The sequence below is a fragment of the Salvelinus sp. IW2-2015 genome, linkage group LG4q.1:29 (assembly GCF_002910315.2).
Source record: "Salvelinus sp. IW2-2015 linkage group LG4q.1:29, ASM291031v2, whole genome shotgun sequence".
In the NCBI taxonomy this organism is placed as follows: domain Eukaryota; kingdom Metazoa; phylum Chordata; class Actinopteri; order Salmoniformes; family Salmonidae; genus Salvelinus; species Salvelinus sp. IW2-2015.
The window spans coordinates 7882275-7907627 of NC_036842.1; the positions used below are offsets into that span (position 1 = coordinate 7882275).

The 25353-nt window shown below is 43.9% G+C and overlaps 1 protein-coding gene across 1 annotated transcript in view; it reads right to left on the reverse strand.

The window, feature by feature from the left end:
- The window catches only part of LOC111961348 (membrane-associated phosphatidylinositol transfer protein 2-like), a 40529-nt gene that overhangs the window by 13936 nt on the left and 1240 nt on the right, over positions 1-25353 (reverse strand). The window contains 14 exon segments of the mRNA XM_070440944.1: positions 1325-1503; positions 1703-1923; positions 2062-2181; positions 2290-2479; positions 2570-2723; positions 2842-2932; positions 3615-3676; positions 4060-4170; positions 4298-4393; positions 4502-4849; positions 13219-13357; positions 13359-13453; positions 14232-14350; positions 14717-14931. Coding sequence (XP_070297045.1) covers positions 1325-1503; positions 1703-1923; positions 2062-2181; positions 2290-2479; positions 2570-2723; positions 2842-2932; positions 3615-3676; positions 4060-4170; positions 4298-4393; positions 4502-4849; positions 13219-13357; positions 13359-13453; positions 14232-14350; positions 14717-14931 — 2140 coding nt within the window.

Here is a 25353-nt window from a genome sequence, read left to right on the forward strand (position 1 = left end):
GGGAAGGGGGGGGGAAAGAGAGGTGGGGAGGGCGAAGACGGAGAGATGTGGAGAGGGGGGAGGAACATGTGGGGGAGAGAGATAGGAAGGGAGGAGGCAGGAGAGACACGGGGGGAGACAGAGAGGCAGAAATAAACGGACGTAACTACAGAACAGACATGGACTAACTGACATACAACAGTACAGCACGTTATAACTGCTAAGACGGACAGACGTAACCCCATAGTACATTATACCTGATAATACCTGCACAGGTATCGCACTATGAGAGCCGATGGACATGTGGACAAAGCACACAGCGAATTAAGTGCTTCCTTTTGGAGGAGAGATATCCCAGAGACATAAAGGAATAGTTTGTGGGCGTGCATGTGTATCTAGCCTCACCCAGCAGAGCCGAGTGTCCGTCCCCCAGAGGGAAGCGTTGGTAACGGGGGACACAGAAGGGGGGCAGCTGGTGAAACCTCTTCTCTAGGAGGGGCTCCAGGCGGGAGGCAGAGGGGTCCGCAGGATGAAACAGGTTATACACCTGCTGACAAGCTGGACGCAACGCTGAGACTGGAGAGAGAGAGAGACAGAGAAAGAGGACAAGAGATGAAAAGAGAACACGGTTATTTACATATAGGAACAGCTATCGGAGTCCCTTCCAAAGCTCACATATTGAAAACCATTGGACCAAACTATGGAGGATACTATGAACAACTTCCATCAAAGATTCTGGTCTCGAGGGTCCAGAAGTGACACAGGCAACTGCTGACGAACACGTCTCTGGAACTCTCTAGAGCTCCATGGAACCCCTGAAGACTCCATGTCACAACCCCCTCGGTTTCCTCTGCTGCCTCTCAGCTCTTTTTTCTAAACCTCCTATTTATCTCCTGTCTCATCATCTTAGTTCTTAGTTTACTTTGGAACATGTGTCTCGAATGTCATCCCTTGAATGTCACAGCCAATGGACTTCTCTGGCGTCAGAGATCTAAAACATGACTTCTAACCTCTGAACTATGATGTTAACTCACTAAGGGATGTCGTGTCAGAGCCTGACCCCCACAGCTGCAGGAAAAGACACTCACCGCACAGACGCCGATTAGCTTAGTTTACAGCTTCTCACTAAATGTGAGACTTTCTGTACACATACAGTAAATACAATTCTGAAAAGTGTCAACTTTGCTTATAGTCTATTTCTGCTTTAGCCAACTCCTTAAAAGGCCAACTCCATGCATGGCAAAGACTGTTGGCTGCAGTCGGAATATAGCCTATAGTCTACAGTATATAGTTTGGTATAGTCTACTGGCTACTGATATCAATCTCTGATGAAGGTGTTCCTCACCATCTATAGACGGCACAACAGTCTTCCTCAGCGCCAGCACCAGCCCCAGAGGAGAACCAAAGAGGAAGAAGTCTGCCACCTCGAAGTCCAGCCTCCCGAGCGCCCCCCCTCCCTCTAGCATGGTACTGCTGCTGGAGCGCCTCGAACCCGGGTCTGTTCTCAACACACTGCTGTGGAGACTGGAGAAACCGAGGGAGAGGGAGGGAGAGAGAGGGAAGGAAGGGGGGTGACAAAAGAGAGGGGGAAGAGTCAGCCGACGGGTGTAAACAATAAAAAAAAGTTACATGGGCAAAGTGAACATTTGATAACAATGACGGTCATTGTCGTCCGTCCGTCCGTCCGTCCGTCCGTCCGTCTGTCTGTCTGTCTGTGTCTAACCTGGACAGGAAGGCCTGGTGCTGTTTGATGGTGTCTAGTTCGTAGGTGGAGGAGTCACTGCGTTTGCGTGGCAGCATTGTCTTGGGGTCGTCGGGCCCTAAGCTGCGAGGGATGTCGATGTTACTGCGACTAAGATGGCGACTGCCCTCCAGAGACGGAGAAGACGGAGAGGACGGAGAGACACTGTTTATTACGATGCCTGGGGAGAGGAGGTCTGTGTCCTGGAGAGATGGAGGGCAAGGCGGGGGCAGGAGAGAGACAGGGGGGGGRGGGGGGYAAAGATAGTTAGTAGCAGCCCAATTTACAGCACAGATAAAGGAGGGAATTCGGGTGCAATTTAAAGGACTAGAGGAAGGTACCTGTACACTGACAGTGCTGCCTCGTCTGCTGCTGCTCTGGCTCTCTGAGACGGTGACGTTACTGCTGCACAGAGCATCAAACCCTAGGATACCACCTACACAGTCCCCGATCACACACACCTACAGGAGGAGAGAACGCCTTTAAGTTCAACATATAGAAAATAATCAGCAATAGCTGTCAGAAACATCCGGAACCTCGAAACTTTGACTCCTGTCCTCTGCACTGACCTGTCCGGAGAAGGATGTCCCTTCCAAGGACCTTAAGAAGTCCCCATGCACCTGATTGGCTCGTTGGATGACGGTAGCCACGGCATCCTGGTACTGGGGAGCGGAGGTGGCCAATAGAGGCAGTGCAGCTAGAGGGATGTGGTCCTGACTGTTGGAGAGGCAGCCCTCGTCATAACTATAAGGACTGAGACTGGTCAGGAGAGATAGAAGGTTAGAGTATGTGTGTGTGTATGTGTATGTGTGCATGCGTGCGTGTGCGTGTGCATGTGTGTGTACTCACTTGGACACCAGGGAAAAGGCGTCGGCACAAACCGCGGGGCAAGGAACCATGCGGATGGCGATGCGTCCTAGGGCTGCTGGGTAATGGACCCTCATCACTGTCTCAAACGCTCCGGTCAGAGTGTTGACGTCCGCCTGCTTACTATTTGGCTCACCTGGGAGTAATTATGAGTAAATAGTCATACAATATTGTTACATTGTCTTTCCAAGAACAAACAAAGTGAGATGACTGTAAGTGTTTACTGTAACAGTTTGTGTTGGGATATTGCATACCTGCTCCAGTGTCTAGGATGTTACCCCCGTGAAGCACCAGGAGGAGAACGTGGATCTTTGAGGGCGCCAGACACTGCTGAGACGACCCATCCTACGGGAGAAGGAGGAGCAGAGAGGGCAGACGTTGATTAGTTACCAATACACAGTGGCTGTGAAGGGGTGAAATCATGGAAATTAAGTAGAATAGAAAAAGAGACAATTCCAATTGGAGTTCTATCAGAACTGAAACATCTTTTCACAACCTACAGTAACACAACACCCTACTAAAGGCTACAACACCACCTCGGAACCACAGTGCACTGTGGGGCTGGGGCTAGGGGGTCAGACTTACAGCTGGTCGTCTGCGGGACCTGACAGTGGAGCGACGTCGTTTACTAGAGACGTGACGCTGGGCACAGAGAGGATAACACACTGAGATGCTGCCTGTGTGTGTGTGTGTGTGTGTCAGAGAGACGTGCTGCTGCACACAAAGAGCAACAACAAACACTGATATAGTATTTACGCGTGATCTACTATCCCCGATAGACGTTACTCTGTGATGTTCTCCCTCCCCATCTGGCTGTCGTTAGGACCAGATGGGATCAAAGCATTCTCAAACGGACACACAACTTCAATAAGCCAACTGTTACAGTACCGGTTGACTGCAAACATTGCTGTTAATATATTGTTATATTGTAAGAAATGTTGTTAAGAAATGATGAAGCTATAGTTAGTAATCCTCAGTGAGAACTCATGTTGTTTCCTGGGGTCTAGATGAGGTGTTGGAAGCATACCTCAAGAAGTCTCTCGTCACTACTGGTCGCGGCATACTCTTCACCCGACTGATACAGGCTCTCTGTAAACACACACACACACACACACAATTATTTTTCATTAAACAAATTAACTTCCTGATATAAGACGAATGAATGAAGATCTGAAAAAGAAGATCTGATCTTCATCAGATCTGATGAAGATCTGAAATCTTAATGACGAACGGAGCTTGTGTGTGTGTACAGTATGTGTTTTGAATTAGATTTTACTGGGATCCCCATTAGCCGATGCCAAAGGCGACAGCTAGTCTTCCTGGGGTCCGACACATAACAAAAAATATATTATAGACAAAAATACTTTACAATTGACATACATTTAAAAATATTAACATAGACATTACAGACTTACACGCATACATTACTACATATATATATGCCTTAATTAGGTGTGTGTGTGTTGTCCTACCCTGGCCCTCGTCCATCTCTGTAGTGTCCATCTTGTCCATTAGGTCGTTGGAACTCCACTTGGTCATCTCCTTGGCATGTAACAGCATCTCCTCATCCCCAGAGAAGTCCTCTGAGGAGACAGACATCAGTAACAGTTGATGTTGTAATAACATGTAATAACAGTCATAGAACCCCAGTAAGTAACAGCTGATGAAGTAACTGTAATAGCGGTCTGGAAATAAAATGTCATAGCAAACCGTGAGCGTCAAAGAACTCGTCGTCCGTGCTGTCCTCGGAGTCACGAGCGATACTCTGCATCCGCCACTCTGAGATGTTCTGGTGGACGGGGCTTCCTGTGTGGACAGGAAAAAGGAAATAGTGTAAGGGCACTATTTTCTCATGCTCTGGGTTGATTTGAGACTTGGTAATTATTGAACAGAGAAATGCATCGCCCCACTCACCTCCTCTCTTCGAGGATCTATTAGACGACTTGGACGAAGTTGACCACTGCTTGGTGAGCTCTCCACGCGTCTGTAACGCATCTCCCAGCCCTGTCCGTCCTCCCTCCACCTCCCCCCCCTCCCCCAGGGCCTTCACTCCCTCCTGGTCCTGGTCGGCGGTGGCAGGGGTCCCGTTGGTCACTTCCGCCCCCTCCTCGGTGTCACTGAGACTGTACTGGGCCATCGTCCTGGCCAGGGCTAGCTGGGTCTCCAGCTCCAGCTGTCTGATGTCCTCTATGGTCAGACCGTACCACTCATCTTGCCAGCACCACGCCTGCCGGTGGGCACGCACCATCACCTTACGCAGGCCTGGGGAGGAGAAGGAGGGGAGAGGGAAGAGCAGGAGATTAATAACATTATCACAGCGTTCTCGCTCTCAATTCCAATCAGTATAATTATTTTCCTTTCTCTCAATACCCATCAATCGTGCATACATTCATTAGAAATAAACKAATGAACCTGTCAGTCATAATGTACTGAACAAAGCACCACACAGCAGCAACAACACAGAGCAGTCACACACACATACTAGAAACACAGTTACAACGCACGCACACACACACACACCTAGCAGGTGATTCAACATTCAACTCAGCCATAACACGAGAGGATTAAATGAGCTGTGTGTAAAAATGAAGAGAGTGTATATGAACAAACAGCAGTAGGTCAGTGTGTGTTAGTGATGCGCGGATTGGCTCATAACCTGCAGTACCTGCGGTTATATCCATGGAGTGGGCAGGTTTAGGTTCATTAAATATTATGTGGATGAACAGCGGGTGGGTGGTGAATAAAGAGAAAAAAACGCATACCAAAAAATCTATAATAATTACTGTGCAATTCATATTTATAGGCTACATTGAGTTTTTTCTTTCATTATTTTTAAAATCGGGCATTAGTGCGTAGGCCTTTTCATAAAAGCATGCGGAAGGTGTGATTTATTGTTTGACTTTGTCTATTGTTTGAAATGTGTTGTTTCAGAAAAACATTAGGCTCCTGTTCAATAGGCCTAAATTTTCAAATGAGGTAAGACGGAGCTGATTCGTGGACTACAGGAAACGGAGGGCCGAGCACGTCCCCATTCACATTGACGGGGCTGTAGTGGAGCGGGTAGATAGCTTCAAATTCCTCGGTGTCCACGTCATTAGGGACCCATCATGGCCCAAGCACACCAACACAGTAGTGAAGATGGCACGACAACGCTTCAAGAGGCTGAAAAGATCTGAAAAGATTCTCAAAAAGTTATACAGTTGCACCACTGAGAGCATCTGTTGGCATCACCGCTTGGTATCACAACTGCTTGGCTACAGACAGTAATGCGTACGGCCCAGTCCATCACTGGGGCCGATCTCCCTGCCATCCAGGACCTCTATACCAGGTGGTGTCAGCGGAAGGCCCTAAAAATTATCAAAGACTCCAGCCACCCAAGTCTCTGCTGCCATACGGCAAGTGGTTCCGGAGCACCAAGTCTGGGACCAAAAGGCTCCTGAACAGCTTCTACCCCCAAGCCATAAGACTGCTGAACAGTTAATCAAATGGCTACCCTGAATATTTGCATTGACACCCTTTTTATTTGCACTGACTCTCTAGCACCAGCTCTATGCACACTCACTGGACTCTACCCACAACCTCACACATACTACACTGACACTCCAACACACACAAACACTACATACGCTAACACACACCAAACACATGCATATTGACGCCACACACACATAGACACACTTTAACACTCTTCACACACGCTGCTGTTACTCTGCTTATTATCGCCTAGTCCCTTTTACCTCTACCTACATGTACATTTTACCTCAATTTCCTCAACTACCTCGTACCCCTGCACAATTACTCAGTACCGGTACTCCTAATATATGGTCTCAATATTGTTACTTCGTGTTACCATTTACTTTTTAACTCTGCATTGTTGAGGAAGGGCTCGTAAGTAAGCATTTCACGGACCAGTCTACACCTGTTGTATTCGATGCATGTGATAAATACAATATGATTCGATTTGAATAAATGTGGAAGAAAAACGTAAATTGTTCAATAAACGTTGAAGGGTGGGGAAAAAACGGAACTGTACAGCACATTTTCTATATTTGCGGGTTAGGTTTGATGCTGGCCTCAGATTTTCATTTTATCACATATAGTCGGGCGGTTACGGATGGGTTATCGGGGGAGAAGGGCCTTGTTCAGGGAGGTGACCAAGAACCCGATGGTCACTTGGACAGAGCTCCAGAGTTCCTCTGTGGAGATGGCAGAACCTTCCAGAAGGACAACCATCTCTGCAGCACTCCACCAATCAGGCCTTTATGGTAGAGTGGTCAGACGGAATCCACTCCTCAGTAAAAGGTACATGACAGCACGCTTGGAGTTTGCCATGCTGTGGGGATGTTTTTCAGTGGCAGGGACTGGGAGACTAGTCAGGATCGAGGGAAAGATGAACGGAGCAAAGTACAGAGAGATCCATGATAAAATCCTGCTCCAGAGTGATCAGGACCTCAGACTGGGGTGAAGGTTCACCTTCCAACAGGACAACAACCCTAAGCATACAGCCAAGACAAATCAAAGTTTATTTGTCACATGCGTTGAATACAACAGGTGTAGACCTTACAGTGAAATGTAATGCTTACTCTAACCAATAGTGCAAAAAATAATCTCTGAATGTCCTTGAGTGGCCCAGCCAGAGCCCGGACTTGAACCCAATCGAACATCTCTGGAGAGACCTGAAAACAGCTGTGCAGCAATGCTACCCATCCAACCTGACAGAGTTTGAGAGGATCTGCAGAGATAAATGGGAGAAACTCCCCAAATGCAGGTGTGCCAAGCTTGTAGCGTCATACCCAAGACTCAAGGCTGAAATCACTGCCAAAGGTGTTTCAACAAAGTACTGAGTAAAGGGTCTGAATACTTATGTAAATGTGATTTCATTTTTTTATATACACTGCTCAAAAAAATAAAGGGAACACTTAAACAACACAATGTAACTCAAAGTCAATCACACTTCTGTGAAATCAAACTGTCCACTTAGGAAGCAACACTGATTGACAATAAATTTCACATGCTGTTGTGCAAATGGAATAGACAAAAGGTGGAAATTATAGGCAATTAGCAAGACAACCCCCAATAAAGGAGTGGTTCTGCAGGTGGTGACCAACGCACACTTCTCAGTTCCTATGCTTCCTGGCTGATGTTTTGGTCACTTTTGAATGCTGGCGGTGCTTTCACTCTAGTGGTAGCATGAGAGGAGTCTACAACCCACACAAGTGGCTCAGGTAGTGCAGCTCATCCAGGATGGCACATCAATGCGAGCTGTGGCAAGAAGTTTGCTGTGTCTGTCAGCGTGAGTGTCCAGAGCATGAGGCGCTACCAGGAGACAGGCCAGTACATCAGGAGACGTGGAGGAGGCCGTAGGAGGGCAACAACCCAGCAGCAGGACCCCTACCTCCGCCTTTGTGCAAGGAGGAGCACTGCCAGAGCCTGCAAAATGACCTCCAGCAGGCCACAAATGTGCATGTGTCTGCTCAAACGGTCAGAAACAGACTCCATGAGGGTGGTATAGGGCCCGACGTCCACAGGTGGGGGTTGTGCTTACAGCCCAACACCGTGCAGGACGTTTGGCATTTGCCAGAGAACACCAAGATTGGCAAATTCGCCACTGGCGCCCTGTGCTCTCACAGATGAAAGCAGGTTCACACGCACATGTGACAGACGTGACAGAGTCTGGAGACGCGCGTGGAGAACGTTCTGCTGCCTGCAACATCCTCCAGCATGACCGGTTTGGCGGTGGGTCAGTCATGGTGTGGGGTGGCATTTCTTTTCCTCCATGTGCTCGCCAGAGGTAGCCTGACTGCCATTAGGTACCGAGATGAGATCCTCAGACCCCTTGTGAGACCATATGCTGGTGCCGTTGGCCCTGGGTTCCTCCTAATGCAGAACAATGCTAGACCTCATGTGGCTGGAGTGTGTCAGCAGTTCCTGCAAGAGGAAGGCATTGATGCTATGGACTGGCCCGCCCGTTCCCAGACCTGAATCCAATTGAGCACATCTGGGACATCATGTCTCGCTCCATCCACCAACGCCACGTTGCACCACAGACTGTCCAGGAGTTGGCGGATGCTTTAGTCCAGGTCTGGGAGGAGATCCCTCAGGAGACCATCCGCCACCTCATCAGGAGCATGCCCAGGCGTTGTAGGGAGATCATACAGGCACGTGGAGGCCACACCCTACTGAGCCTCATTTTGACTTGTTCTAAGGACATTACATCAAAGTTGGATCAGCCTGTAGTGTGGTTTTCCACTTTAATTTTGAGTGTGACTCCAAATCCAGACCTCAATGGGTTGATAAATTTGATTTCCATTGATAATTTTTGTGTGATTTTGTTGTCAGCACATTCAACTATGTAAAGAAAAAAAGTATTTAATAAGAATATTTCATTCATTCAGATCTAGGATGTGTTATTTTAGTGTTCCCTTTGTTTTTTTGAGCAGTGTATATATATACACACACTACTGTTCAAAAGTTTGGGGTCACTTAGAAATGTCCTTGTTTTTAAAAGACAGCAAACTTCTTGTCCATTAAAATAACATCAAATTAACCCGCAAAACATCAGTCTCAACATCAACAGTGAAGAGGAGACTCCGGGATGCTGGCGTTCTAGGCAGAGTTCCTCTGTCCAGTGTCTGTGTTCTTTTGCCCATGTTAATCTTTTATTTTTATTGGCCAGTCTGAGATATGGCTTTTTCTTTGCAACTCTGCCTAGAAGGCCAGCATCCTGGAGTCGCCTCTTCACTGTTGACGTTGAGACTGGTGTTTTGCGGGTACTATTTAATGAAGCATCCAGTTGAGGACTTGTGAGGCGTCTGTTTCTCAAACTAGACACTCTAATGTACTTGTCCTCTTGCTCAGTTGTGCACCCGGGCCTCCCACTCCTCTTTCTATTCTGGTTAGAGCCAGTTTGCGCTGTTCTGTGAAGGGAGTAGTACACAGTGTTGTACGAAATCTTCATTTTTCTTGGCAAGTTCTCGCATGGAATAGCCTTCTTTTCGCAGAACAAGAATAGACTGACGAGTTTCAGAAGAAAGGTCTTTGTTTCTGGCCATTTTGAACCCACAAACACTGATGCTCCAGATACTCAACTAGTCTAAAGAAGGCCAGTTTTATTGCTTCTTTAATCAGAACAGTTTTCAGCTGTGCTAACATAATTACAAAAGGGTTTTCTAATGATCAATTAGCCTTTTAAAATTATAAACTTGGATTAGCTAAGACAACGTGCCATTGGAACACAGGAGTGATGGTTGCTGATAATGGGCCTCTGTAGATATTCTATTAAAAAATCTGCTGTGTTCAGCTACAATAGTCATTTACAACATTAACAATGTCTACTCTGATCAATTTGATAATATTTTAAAATGGACAAAAAAAAATAGCTTTTCTTTCAAAAACATGGACATTTAAAAATGACCCCAAACTTTTGAACGGTAGTGTATATATAATGACAGATTTCTTGAGTTATCTTATTAATTCTGACTATTTTGAGGAAATACTGGCTACGGCATTTATAAATTGGACAAATAGTACTATTTACGTTTTTTTTGCATTTTTCAAGCGAATGGCTTTTAAAGGAGAATACAAGCACACTCCTTCGGTTCGGCTAGCTGAGTTTGGCTGGTGTGGCTAGTCGCCAGCATAACGTCGAACTGAAGCACGCTGACTCCTTAAGCAGTAGTAAATCACTGTCATGATGCAGACTGATGAGCTGACAGAAGAACACAGGCAGGAAATTAATCCTGCTGCCTTTCTTATCTTCTCTCTCTCTCCTTCTCCCTGTTTTTCTTTTCATCATTCTTCCTTTATTACCACCATGGTTCTCTATACCTCTCCCTCCAACTGTTACTCATTCTCTTATTCACTAAATCAAATCAAATGTTATTGGTCACATACATGTGTTTAGCAGATGTTATTGCGGGTGTAGCGAAATGCTTGTGTTTCTAGCTCCAACAGTGCAGTAATATCTAACAAGTAATCTCTAACAATTTCACAACATATACCCAACGCAAATCGAAGTAAAGGAATAGAATTAAGAATATATAAATATACGGACGAGCAATGTCAGAGCGGCATAGACTAAGATACTGTACAGTAGAATAGTATAGAATACAGTATATATATGAGATAAGTAATGCAAGATATGTAAACGTTATTAAAGTTACATTATTAAAGTGACTAGTGTTCCATTTATGAAAGTGGCCAGTGATTTCAAGTCTGTGTATAAAGGCAGCAGCCTCTCTGCGCTAGTGATGGCTATTTAACAGTCGGATGGCCTTGAGATAGAAGCTGTTTATCAGTCTCTCGGTCCCAGCTTTGATGCACATGTACTGACCCTGCCTTCTGGATGATAGCGGGGTAAACAGGCAGTGGCTCGGGTGGTTGTCCTTGATGATCTTTTTGGCCTTCCTGTAACATTGGGTGCTGTAGGTGTCCTGGAGGGCAGGTAGTTTGCCCACGGTGATGCGTTGGGTAGACCGTACTACTCTCTGGAGAGCCCTGTGGTTGTGGGCGGTGCAGTTGCCGTACCAAGCGGTGATACATCCCGACAGGATTCTCTCAATTGTGCATCTGTAAAAGTTTGTGAGGGTTTTAGGTGACAAGGCAACTTTCTTCAGCCTCGTGAGGTTATTGTGCCTTCTTCACCACACTGTCTATGTGGGTGGAACCATTTCAGTTTATCAGTGATGTGTACACCGCGGAACTTGAAACGTTCCACCTTCTCCACTGCGGTGTTGTCGATGTGTATAGGGGGGTGCTCCCTCGGCTGTTTCCTGAAGTTCGAGATCATCTCCTTTGTTTTGTTGACAAATACATAAAAAACTGAATACTGCAAAGTTTCCTAAGAACTAGAAGCGAGGCAGCCCTCTCTGTCCGCACCATCTTTCTCTCATTCTCATTCCTACTCTCCGTCTTTTTCTCATATTTTCTCTCCCTTCCCCAGCCACACATCTCTCCAGGTCTGAAACTTGACCAACGCAATGACTGACAAACATCCCACCGCCTTCCCTGACAATCCCAGCCACAGTGATCGATTGACAGGCCAAACTGTTAAGAATGTGGCCAGGATAACATGACAATGAGGAAAATGGGAGGAATAATATTGCCAATAATAATTAGAATGTTGTACTTGTTAGGTTAAGTAAAATCATTGTTAAATTGCACATTAAGTTTTCCTTTTCTTTTTGTCAAAAATAATGGACTGAATGAAAACATTTTAACAACGTGATTTAACCGATTGATGTTTGGAAAATAGATAACAAAAATGATGTTAAATGCCTGTAAACAGCTTGCGGAGAAAAAATGTCACAGATTAAATTATGTAATATAGGCCTACTGATTATTTCTCAGTATACTTGTGAGCTACTCATTGACAGCCCGTGAGCTACCGGCCATGCATTTTTCCACCATAGCTGGATCCATCATAAATGTTTGCACTACACAATAAACTTTTATGAGAACAGTCAGCCCTCGAATGCTATCTACCTAACGTTAGCTAGCAAATCACTGTTGAAACAAGCTAGCTAACGTGAGCTAGCAGTCATTTTAGCTGGCCAGGTCATATTGAAAGCTAGCTAGCTACATAATATCAAACCTGTCGTCTGGTTTGCTTGATTAGCTAGCCAACTAATAGCCAATGCCATGGCAAGTAAGGTAGTATTTAAGCTAGCTAACGTTAGCAAGCTAAATACATGGCTCTGAGTCTGGCTGGAACTGGCAGAGTATGGGGTAACGTTGGTTGCACCATGGTAAGTAAAAGTCTAAAGTTTAAAATATACTTAACACAATTATTTTTTAAATATTTTTAAATATTTAAGGAATGCCAGGGCCACACTCCAACACTCACACATAATTTACAAACAAAGCATGTGTGTTTAGTGAGTCTGTCAGATCAGAAGCAGTAGGGATGACCAGGGATGTTCGGTTGATAAGTGCGTGAATTTGACAAATTTCCTGTCCTGCTAAGAATTCAAAATGTAACGAGTACTTTTGGGTGTCAAGGAAAATGTATGGAGTAAAAAATAGAAAATATTGTAACGGAATGTAGTGAAGTAAAAGTAGTCAAAAATATAAATAGTAAAGTACAGATACCCCCAAAAACGACTAAAGTAGTATTTTTACTTAAGTACTTTACACCACTGCAAAATAGATAAACAGTGTTATTTTGCAGGTGTCTATTCATTTTAAACACCAGTGGTGTAACTAGTGCTTTCTAACTGCACTGAACCAACACAGTGGCATGCAGGAGCAAAACCAAACTTTTGAGTGGTCAAAACCATTCACCTTGGGGCGACAGGGGAGGGGGTGCAAAATGCAATCTGTTCATTATTATATCATATAAAATGGACACATTTATCTTAATACAGACTAGCTCAAAACATCACTAATTATTGAAAATGAGAAATTACCCGAATGGATTGTGATAACTTTCTGGCAAAAAAAAAGTACATTTACACCCTTATTTTGAAAGTGGGGGTACAGCTGCTCTGTTTGTGCCATTACTCAGGCGCCTATGTGCGCGGCACACACACACACACACACACACACACACCACACACACACACACACACACACACACACACACACACACACACACACACACACCACACACACACACAACACACACTACCTACCAACATCGTGAATGAAGCGTTCTATCTTGGACTGCATTCCCCAGTATCTGAACTCCACCTTGCAGAGCTTGTAGGCACACATGACCGTGTTCTGGGTCGGGTTCTGGTTGATGAGTTCGATCCAGTCGTCAGTCAGTGTGTCCTCGCTTGGTTTTCTCTGATAAGTACAGCTTAGGGTCCTCCTCAACCAGGTACTCATGGGGTGCAATGTAGTCCTTCACAATGTCAATGGGGTCTGGAGGAAGACAAACAAACACAGTCAGTACACAGACCAAAATGAGCCATGTAGTGAATTATGAGAATTACTTATTGACATTCCTTTACTATGTCTAATTTTGGAGTGAATGAGGGCAGAGGGAACCAGAATAGACTGAGAAAAGGAGAACAATAGTACTGCTGTGCTAGAAGCCACTAGAGGTCTCCACTGCTCTGCTCTACGACCTGAGTGTGTTGCTACGTGTGTGTGTGTGTGTGTGTGTGTTTGTGTGTGCGCTTGCGTGCTGAGTGTTGTGTCAGAGAGATGTTGCTGCAGCACACAAAGAGCAGCAACAAACACTGATCTACTATCCCCATACACATTTACTGTGTGCTGTGTGTGTGTGTGTGTGTGTGTGTGTGTGTGTGTGTGTGTGTGTGTGTGTGTGTGTGTGTGTGTGTGTGTTTGTGTGTGTGTGGTTATGTAATCGTCCCCCGCAGAGTCAGTCTGGGCCAGACAACACACCTATCACACACTGCACTGTGGGAGTGGCGCTGCAGTATTAAGCCAGCCAGCAGCTCACACTCACACACACTAGCAGCAGCATAGGACGGAACACACGCTGTCTGCATCTTAAAGACCACAGTGTGTGTGAAACAGCGAATTGCTGACTGCTCTCTGAAATCCATGAAGACCAGACAGACAGACTGAGAACAGTAGGCTTGAGAAGGCGTGTAGGCTTGTTTGTGTGTGTGTGTGTGTGTGTGTGTGTGTGTGTGTGTGTGTGTGTGTGTGTGTGTGTGTGTGTGTGCCATACCTATAGTCCTTGTTCTTTTTTCTGCTGATGACAGATTGAAGCACTCTTGGGTCCCTGTGTCAGGTTTATAATACGTCTCAATGTCTATGGAGAACTTCTCTACAAATGGACAGGTATACCTGGAGAGAGAGGAAGGGGAGAGAGAGAGAGAATGAGAGAGAGTGTGGGAGCGGGAGAGAGAGAGTGGGATGCGTGATGTGGAAAGAGGGGAGAAGGAAGCTTTAGGAGAATGTCACTTTTACATCTTGTATTTGTATAGGCGTGTAAGGTAGGGGGTCTAGGGTAGAGATGCACAACTCCGGGCCTCAGGGACACACATTTGTGTGTGTGTAATGATGTAAGTGTGTGTACATATAGTGGCAAGAAAAAGTATGTGAACCCTTTGGAAATACCTAGATTTCTGCATAAATTGGTCATAAAATTTGATCTGTAGCAAACTGGCTCAAATTAAGATCCTACATCTGTATGTGTGTGTTGTCTCTCACCGTGTGCGTGTGTATGGGTAGGCGTTCCAGGACTCCTCTTCCACGCGTAGAGCAGCCTGAGGCAGGATGGAGCAGAACCACGAGGGGATGTGTTTCCCGATGTGGTACACCTTGTGTGTGTACTGACCCGACCCGCCTGGACCATCCTCATACGGCTTGTTCTCTAGGATCTCCACCCCACTGCCCTCACCACAACTCTCCTCTCGGCTCTTCTTCTGCAAGAGGAGTGGAAAGAAGAAGAACGGAGGAGTCAGGGCCTGCTTTTCAGTGGAACTGGTTGCAGCGTACACACATGCATACACACACACACACAAGACTTCATCCTCGTCTCAAAGGTATTCTAATCATAATGATGACCAAAGTGGTGAGTGGTGAGTTAGGAGAAAAATGGCTGCCAGGTCAAAATATTCCCCTCCCTCAAATAAAACCTCTCCCTGTCACTCCTCCTGACTCCAGTCCCTTTTTCCTTCCTCCCTCCTGCTCTCTCTCCTCCTCTTCCTCTCCTGGCAGTCTGGTGGTGTATTAGCTTTCATCTTTCCTCATAGAGGAGGAAGAGGAGAGAGGGAGAGAGAGAGAGAGAGAGAAAGCGAGTAAGAGAGAGAGAGACAGAGAGAAAAATAAGAGTCAGATGGAGAGGAGAGAGAGGAGACAGAAAGAGAGACAGAATGAATGAGGGAGGGAGTTCTAGTCAGTTGCTGCACTGTACGGACTGCTACTGCAGTAATCAATACGCTGCATATTGACTATCATGCAACTTTCCCTTCCCGACTAGCACTGTTACATGTCTCAGCTGCTACCAGTGTGTGTGTGTGTGTGTGTGTGTGTGTGCATGCTTGCATGCGACTGTCTGTTTATGTGTGTGTGAAGAGATTGCTCCTCTCAATTCCTAAGGCACTCCTACACCCTCTGTGGAAAAGGGTCCTACATGGAACCAAAAAGGGTTCTTCAAAGGGTTCTCCTATGGGGACAGCCGGAAAAACATTTTAGGTTCTAGATAGCACCCTTTTTTCTAAGAGTGTACTGTCTACCCTGGCACTGGTAGACTAGGAGACAGATGTCAGACCCCGTAAGTTAGCCAGTGTTTTATTCTACTCATGTGGGGAGGTACACAGTAACACACCACTCGGACTTAGATACGGTCTCTGAGACCACAAGTTTGTGTCTGAAATGGCACCCTATTCCCTATAGTGCACTACTTTCGATGGACCATGGTCAAAAGTAGTGCACTAAATAGGGAATAGGGTGCCATTTGGGCCAGAGCCAGGTCTGAAGAAGCATCAGACCTAACAGGGCATAATACGGCAGTCAAGCTGGGAAACTGTAGCAGATTGATCTCACAGGGTCTGGTTAATCCAACAGAAGCTAGGTCACCCATCACACCAGCAGAATTCCCATTATTCCAACGTAGCCTCCAGGCCTCACTAAGGCTGTTTCCTAAATGGAGCCCTATGCGCCCTGGTCAGAAGTAGTGCTCTATATAGGGAATAGGATGCCATTTGGGACGCACCCTCTCTCGCCTTCTGTAGATGTGAGATGGGGTTTTAGGGAGTGGTGAGGAGTGAAGGTCATAAGAGGCGGTGGAACAGCTCGGAAATTGCAGTCATTTAGTATGTAATCTAATATAGGAGCAGAACTGAGGGCCTTACATTACCCTCCCCTCCCCTCTGAAGGCCTCTACCACAGGGAATGGAGTAATTGTTGCTTAATATGAGTGGAAACTCTCCATAATATGAGTGGAAGCTCAGAGAGTGTCTGGTTAGGGACTCAGTCAGTGTACTGCGCAGCAGTGGTTCCCAACCCTGGTCCTCAAGTACCCCCCAAAAGTACACATTTTATTGTAACCCTGGACAAGCACACCTGATTCAACTTGTCAACTAATCATCAACTCTTCAATGAGTTGAATGTGGTGTGTTTGTCCAGGGCTACACCAAATATGTGTGCTGTTGAGAGTACTGGAAGACCAGGGTCTGGAAACATTGATTTGGTGCAAAGACTCTAATAAGGAAATGTGACATTAGTTTTGATACAGCCCCAAGGGAGAAATCTAATGCTGGATCACACACGCACACACAGGCATGTGGCTGTGTGTGCTCACACTGCGGGAGCAGCAGACCAGCACTTCATTACAGCGCTGACAGGTCACATCACGCCAGCCCTGACACACACAAACACACCCACACACACCCGACCAAACACACATGCATGCACAGAGTCCATGGTTGAGCTGCCCATCATCAATTGTGTTCCTCCACAGCAGAAGGGAGAGAGAGGGAGAGAGATATGGAGAGAGAGAGGGAGATATCTGTGCCTGAGAATTGTTGCCTCGAGGGCAGAACAGAAGGCGTCAGTTAGAGAAAGAAAGGAAGTAAGAGAGTGTCTAGGTGGGGATCATCTCAACGGTCTAAAGTGATTTCCTCTCCAGAAATTCAAATACTATTTAGGGTATTTCAATTACTTTCAAAGACATTTCAAATTAAGAATATTTTTTATTGTAAAATACAACTAGTTGACTTTTTTTTTTAAACTTTGTCTTATAATACCTTTGTATTTTTTTTACTATTGGAATATATTACTCATTGTATATCATGTCTGCTTTAAGTCTGGCTTTGGGGTGGGGCTCTATTAGAGCATGGAGGAGGGGTTGGGGTGGGTTTGATTTGATAGGGGATCCGTGTGTGTTCTGCCCTCTACCTGTTCTGTCTGTTATCTGTGTTCGAACCGATTTGGACATATTTGTATAAAAGACAGAACATACAGAGCTCCATGTACATTTGTGTAAATATATGAATATGATGAAATATTAGGTACGTACCTTTATGATTTATATTTACCTGATTGAGATGTATTCATTTGTTGTTAGTGTAACTTCGTTTTTGCCCCCCCCCCCCCCCCCCCCCCCCTTGCCCATTCATTGTACTGTGGTAAGTGTGTTAGGATAAAGGCAGGAAGTTGGGCCTTCGGGGGGGGAGGAGTCCTAGCTAGACGCGGGAGTGGTATAGTTTTTTGACCATACAGACATACAAACAGGTCATATTATGTATTTTCCATGTCAATATATTTCACAGCGGTTTAGATGGTACACTGATTCTCTACACTAAATTAGGCAAACTATTAGAATTTTAGCAACCAGGAAATGGCAGAGCGTTTTGTGCACCTTTAAAAGTTTGACTAGATTAGATTTAGTCCTATTCTTTAACACCGATTTTTGGTTGAGATGGAGACATGAATCCAACATAGGAAATATTCATTTGTAGACAAACTAGAAATGGAATTGTGTTTGGTTGTCAGCACAACGAAATATCAACCTTTGAAGTATCTTCTAATTGGATGGTTAGTGCTATCAGGGAGCCTTGGGACGTCCCTACCCTAAACCCAAACCCCTACCCTAACCTTAATCCCAACCTTAAGCCATTTTCCCCCCGTTATTATTTTCCGCTAACCCTACCACCCCTCCCCTAATTGAAACCAACACTTATGCTTCTACTTCCAGCGTATACATACAATATACATTTTACAAACAGTAGATTTTACAATAATTCTCTTTTGTTCGTTTTTAGTCCCATCCTTCAGCTACCCTCAACCCCTCCCATCTGTCTCTGAAGACCATCTATTTCTATTTGCCATACAACTGTGATGTGATGTTTCAACCTTAACCATTTTCAATTTCAACTTCAATGGGGAACGTCAAAGTTGGGACGTCCCAAGGATTCTGGATAACATGGAACCTGCTTGCATAGTTCCATCTGTTCCTCTGGCTTTAATTCCAGTTTGTCTACAAATTAATCATTGATATTTTGGATTCACGTCTCCATCTCAATCCACAATCTAATCAAATCAATCTTTAAAAGCACTTTACATGTTAATATTTGGTTGCATTGACAACCAAACACAGTTCAATATCACTTTAGCAATACAGTAAATAGCTTATTAACATGTCAACAAGTTACAAATTCTATGTTGGTTTCATGTCTCCAACTAAACCAAAAATAAAAGTTAAAGAATAGGATTAAGCCAGTGGGTCAGATGAAATTATCCAAGAATTAGACATTCTTTAAATGTTATTTGGTTGCGTTGTCAACCAAACACAATTCAATAATACTTTTGTTATACAAAAAATAGCCTAAAGTTATGGCTCTTAGAAATTAATGTAACACTATATATTGAACTTTAAAATTAGTAACATTTCTCGCCAGCCGTGATTTGGGGCAGCTCCATATTAAGACATGTGACAGTTCCTAGTGCAAAAACAATGTCCTATCCCGGGGCTTGAGTAAATGGCATTACTAAGTTGCTCCCGAATGTACTACGCCAGGACATGGAAATCGATTCTATCGTAGTCCATGTGGGTTTTAATGACATTATGAAGGCAGCTCTGAACAGTTGAAACTGGATTTTAAAGAGCTGATTGATTGATTCCCTGCTAGACACTAATAAAAGACTCATCATATCTGGCCCTGTGCCCTCTCTGAATCGTGGCATTGAACGCTTTAGCAGGACTCTCTCTCTTCACAACTGGCTAAGTGATTATTGCAGTTCAATGGGTGTAACTTTTGTTGACAATTTCAATACCTTTTGGAAACAAAACATGTTTTATAAGGAGGATGGGATCCACCCGAATAATTTGGGTTCCTGGATCATTTCACAGCATTATAAGGCTGCATTGAGACAATGACTTATCAATGACCCAAGCCCAGCTCAGTTAATCCCTACCATTGTGTCACTGAGTTGTCATAATGCTTAGGCAAATGTACATTATACTAGGGGTGTTGGTAGACACAATGTAAGTAACCTAATTTATGTCCCTCTGACTGCCCTGAATGCCTCTGCTGATGCTACCGCTATTGTATGCAGTAATCACGTGCCTACAGACCAGCGTTATGCTGTTAGCACTGAGGCGGTGTGCCCTAGTAGGAAGTCCGCTGTGTGCAGCTCACCCTGCACTAACATAAATAACATGAGCATGTCTACTTCTGCTAAGCTTCCCAGTAAATCAATGAAATTAAGCAAGCATCCCAGAAAAGTGCTAGAAATAGCCCACAGTAAAATATGTAGCTCAATAAACAAGGTTCAGGAAATGAATAACTTGCTTGTTATTAACAGATGCCATTTATATTCTGACTATCTCTGAAACTCACTTAGATAATACCTTTAATGATACAGTGGTAGCAATACATGGTTATAACATCTACAGAAAAGACAGAAATGCCAATGGTGGAGGTGTTGCTGTTTATATTCAGTACCACATTCCTGTAAAGATTAGAGAGGATCTCATGTTAAATACTGTTGAAGTCATATGGCTACAGGTTCATCTGCCTCACCTAAAGCCCATTCTTGTAAGGAAGCTGCTATAGCCACCAAGTGCTAACAGTTGGTGTCTCGATAACATGTGTGAAATGCTTGATAATGTATATGTGATATCAACAGAGGTATATTTTCTGGGTGATTTTAAATATTGACTGGCTTTCATCAAGCTGCCCACATCAGTAAATCTACCAGGGTAGTTACAAACAGCACAGGAATGAAATCATCAACACGTATTGATCACATCTTCACTAACGTTACAGAAATGAGCTTGAAAGCAGTGTCCCATTCCATCGGATGCAGTGATCACAATATATCTAGGAAAACCAAAGTGTATAAGAGGTCATACAATAAGTTTTGTAATGATTCCTATGTTGTTGATGTAAATATTTTGTTGTTCTGTGGTGTGTAATGAGGAGCAACCAGATGCTGCACTTGACACACTTATGAAATTGCTTATTCCAGTTACTAATAAGCATGCACCAATTATGAAAATGACAACAACAAAAAAATTATCCCAGTGGATTGATGAGGAATTGAAAAATTGTATGGTTGAGAGGGATGAGGCAAAAGGAATGGCAAATAAGTCTAGCTGCACAACCGATTGGCAAATGTACTGCAAATTGAAAAATCATGTGACTAAACTGAATAAAAAGAAGAACAAACTATACTATGAAACAAAGATAAATTATATGAAGAATTGCAATAAAAAAAGCTCTAGAGCACCTTAAATTACATTTTGTGCAAAAAGGCAAACTCAGCACCATCATTCACTGACTCAGATGGCTCATGATCACAAAACCCACTGATATTGCCAATTACTCTAATGATTTTTTTAATTGGCAAGAACTTAGGCATAACATGCCAGCAACAAACGCTGACACTACACATCCAAGTATAACTTATCAAATAATGAAAGACAAGCATTGTAATTTAGAATTCTGTAAAGTGAGTGTGGAAGAGGTGAAATAATTATTGTTGTCGATCAACAATGACAAGCCACCAGGGTCTGACAACTTGGATGGAAAATTACTGAGAATAATAGCGGATGATATTGCCACTCCTATTTGCCATATCTTACATTTAAGCCTACTAGAAAGTGTGTGCCCTCAAGCCTGAAGGGAAGCAAAAGTCATTCCGCTACCTAAGAATAGTAAAGCCCCCTTTACTGGCTCAAATAGCCGACCAATCAGCCTGTTACCAACCCTTAGTAAACCGTTTGGAGTAACCCTAGATTGTAAACTGTCATGGTCAAAACATGTCGATACAACAGTAGCTAAGATGGGGAGAAGTCTGTCCATACTAAAACGCTACTCTGCCTTCTCAACAACACTATCAACAAGGCAGGTCCTACAGGCCCTAGTTTTGTCAAACCTGGACTACTGTTCAGTCGTGTGGTCAGGTGCTACAAAGAGAAAATTACAACTGGCTCAGAACAGGGCAGCACGGCTGGCCCTTAAATGTACACGGAGAGCTAACATTAATGATATGAATGTCAATCTCTCATGGCTCAAAAAACTTGTTTTTGTAAGAAGTGTCGACAAGCTGAATGCACCGAGCTGTCTGTTTAAACTACTAGCACACAGCACGGACACCCCATGCATACCCCACAAGACATGCGGCCAGAGGTCTCTTCACAATCCCCAAGTCCAGAACAGACTATGGGTGGTGCACAGTACTACATAGAGCCATAACTACATGGAACTATATTCATCAAGTAACTAATGCAAGCAGTAGAATCAGATTTGAAAAGAAATGATAAAAATACACCTTATGGAACAGCGGGGACTGTGGACACACACACACACACACACACACGGATACAGACACACACATACGCAGACTGTCGCTAGCACACGCAATCTACATACACGTATATTGTAATATTGTTGTATAGTGGTATCACTCATTTTGTATTGTAGATATGTAGTGGTGTAACAATATTATATGATACACTGTTTTATCTTTTGTTTTATGTGTGATCCAAGTGCCTTAATGTGTTTGGAACCCAGGAAGAGTAGCTGCTGCCTTGGCAGCATCTAATTGGGATTCTTAATACAAATACATCCATGGCCACATTTTGATGTTAGCCCGATGTAACTATCAATGTATTTTTATGTAATCATAGAAAGTGTGCATGTTCAAAATAGCATGCAAAGGTCGCAGGTCTGTGGAGATCTTCACAATTGCCATAAAAATGTGAGCACACTCTTGAACAGTATTGATCATTGCACTGTACTTTGAATGAATGTAATCTCAACTGCAATCCGGTTCATTTAGTTGTGCTATTAGATGAAGCACAGTGATAACACATTAAGTTGTTGCATAAATATTTGACATTGTAGTCCCATTGGAATTTGGTTGTATTTTTAGATGGTTGAAAGCATAGTGATAACCCATTAGGAATTCAACAAACTTCTGTCTTTTTGAGTGGGTGAATAGAGGTTGAAATCTCATTGATCAACGTCTCAACCAAATATGAACAAAATGTTCACGTTGAAATGACGTGATGTACCCAGTGGGGAGTGTCTTCTAAATGACTAAAATGTCAATGTTAAAAAAATACTCAAATGAACAGAACATTTGTATTTAAATAACAATTCATTAAATATGCATGTATTTGAACCCAGGTCTGTTCCTTTCCTCATCTCCTCTTTGAAAACGTGACATAGGTGGGGAAAAAGCGACATGTTAGGAAGCCTACTAGGAATCTGCTTTCACTTGTCCAGTGGTTTGACATTGACAGCAGTGCAGAGGGAGAAAAGGAGGTGAGGAAGCCACTTTAAACTACTGAGATGCCCAAAGTACTTCCGTCTATGACATGGTGCTGGCAAGGGTGAAGGACAGAGAAGTGTTGAACGTGAGAAAAACAATGTCATGGACAGAAAAGTGTGAAAAGAGTGTTTCCAGGAATCTGCCTGAAGATTGAAAGTTTTGTGCTGAGAGGAACAGTAAAGCCCAGGCACCAAGGACAAATAGATAAGAAGTTAAAAAAAAGAAGAAAGAAAAGACAAAAGAAAATGTCCCGGGAGCCAAAAGAGAGTTCCTTGGTTACAGTATCTGAGCCTGAAGACATGCATGGAGGGACAGGGAGGGTCAGCCCGGGAAAGATAGAAAGAGAGAAATATGGAGAGAAATGAGTGTGAGTAATGGTGGCATGCTGTGCTGGGCTGGAAGCTGAGAGGGCAGCGGAGACCGAGAGTACCACAGGAATAGTAATGTCTTGGCTTTGCTGAGGTCTGATTTCTGCTGGGCCCCAGTTACCGCTGAATATTTTATATGATACCGCAAGGTTAGCAAAAAGACACACAAACACACACACACAAAGTTAGCATGAAACAGGTCCTCAAGGTCTACACTGCAGAGTCAGTCTCTTCCAGCCATACAAATGCTTACTTCAGCCCAAGGAAACCAGGTGTGTGTCGGCCTAGTATGTGACCAATAAGTGACCGTAATGTATCAATACGTACCAATTATATACATCATATGAAGCACAGTCCACATTGCAGCTCTCCAGTCTTTCAATGGACACACTGAATAGGACCACCATAAGGTGGCTCTCCATCCTACTGTCTGTTGTCCTCTTTTCTCCCTGTGTTTAGTCTCTAATTTGGCACACCCACATACATACATACACACACACCACACACACTCCAATCGAGGAGATAAGTACTTTACACCAGTGTGATTTGGTTAAGTAGTACTTTCAAGTATTTTTACTTAAGTCGTTTTTTGGGGTATCTTTACTTTACTATTTATATTTTTTTTACTTTTACTTTACTACATTCCTAAAGAAAAGTATGTACTTTTTACTCCATACATTTTCCCTGACACCCAAAAGTACTTGTTACATTTTGAATGCTTAGCAGGAAAGGAAAATATTCTAATTCACACATGTATCAAAAACATCTCTGGTCATCCCTACTGCCTGTGAACTGGCAGACTCACCAAAGACATGCTTCGTTTCTAAATGATGTCTGAGTGTTGGAGCATCCCCTGGCTATCCGTAAATATAAAAAAACAAGAAAATGGTGCTGTCTGTTTGCTTAATATAAGGAATTTGAAATTATACTTTTACTTTTGATACTTAAGTATATTTGAGTAATTACATTTACTTTTGGTACTTAAGTGTATTTAAAACCAAATATTTTTTTCTCAAGTAGGATTTTATTGGGTGAATCACTTTTACTTAAGTCATATTCTATTAAGGCATCTTTACTTTTACTCAAGTATGACAATTGGGTACTTTTTCCACCACTGCAAAATCAGCAGTGTAACATTGTCATGGAAACACTGGCTGCATCATTTTGACTTTTCTTTCTCCATTTCCCTCCATCTCAATCTCTGCCTCTCTCTTTCTTTTTTGTCTCTTTCCATCAGTCTCTGCCCGTTCCTCTGTAAGTCTCCCTCTTTCCGTTTCCCTTCCGTGCCCCCTTTATCTGCTTCCCCCAATCACCTTCCCTCTCTCTGTCTTTTATTCTCATTGCAAACAAATGACGGCAGCCACTGCCACGCTGCTGCTGATGTCACTGGTTACCATGGCTACCAACCGCTCAGCTGTGACGCTGCCCCAGAGGAGAGATGTGGGTAAGGTTTACAACGTTTACATTAACATTAAAACAGGCAGCACATGGAGCTTCATCAAGTGTTGGTCTAGCAGACTGTATTCCGTCAGGGGTCACCAGGTGACCTAATCACCCATAATCCTCTAGGATAATGTCCTGAAGTCACATCACTGGTTGGCTGCGACTGTCCTAGGAAAGATCTGCTCTTCAAAAGTAGCTACTGTACCGTGGGTTCGTATCCCCGAAACCAACGTGCTAATATTTTCCTCCTCTAGAGAGAGAAGAGAGACTGTACGCAAAACATTGGAGACAAGCATATGGAGAGCCAGCTGGCCTTAGAAAGCTCACATTAAACTGGTGACCTGAACCATGAACACAACCAGACACCATGTTACACACAAACACATGCGCAAGCAAGAACACACACAGCTCACCTCACCACCTAACACCTGATCTAGGGTCAGTAGGGCTTCTGGGTCACAGCAACAATCTGATGACTCTCTGACCTAGACCACTGTTTTAGGACGATGTTATATTCCGTAAATGCTACGTGATGTGCTATATGTTGTATTCTGCATGCAGTGTGTTAGCCATGCTATGCTAGGTATTGTATCCTGATTGACGCATGTTAGCCATGCAATACTATGCTACATGATACAGTTGAAGTCGGAAGTTTACATACACTTAGGTTGGAGTCATTAAAACTTGTTTTTCAACCACTCCACAAATTTCTTGATAACAAACTATAGTTTTGTCTAGTCGGTTAGGACA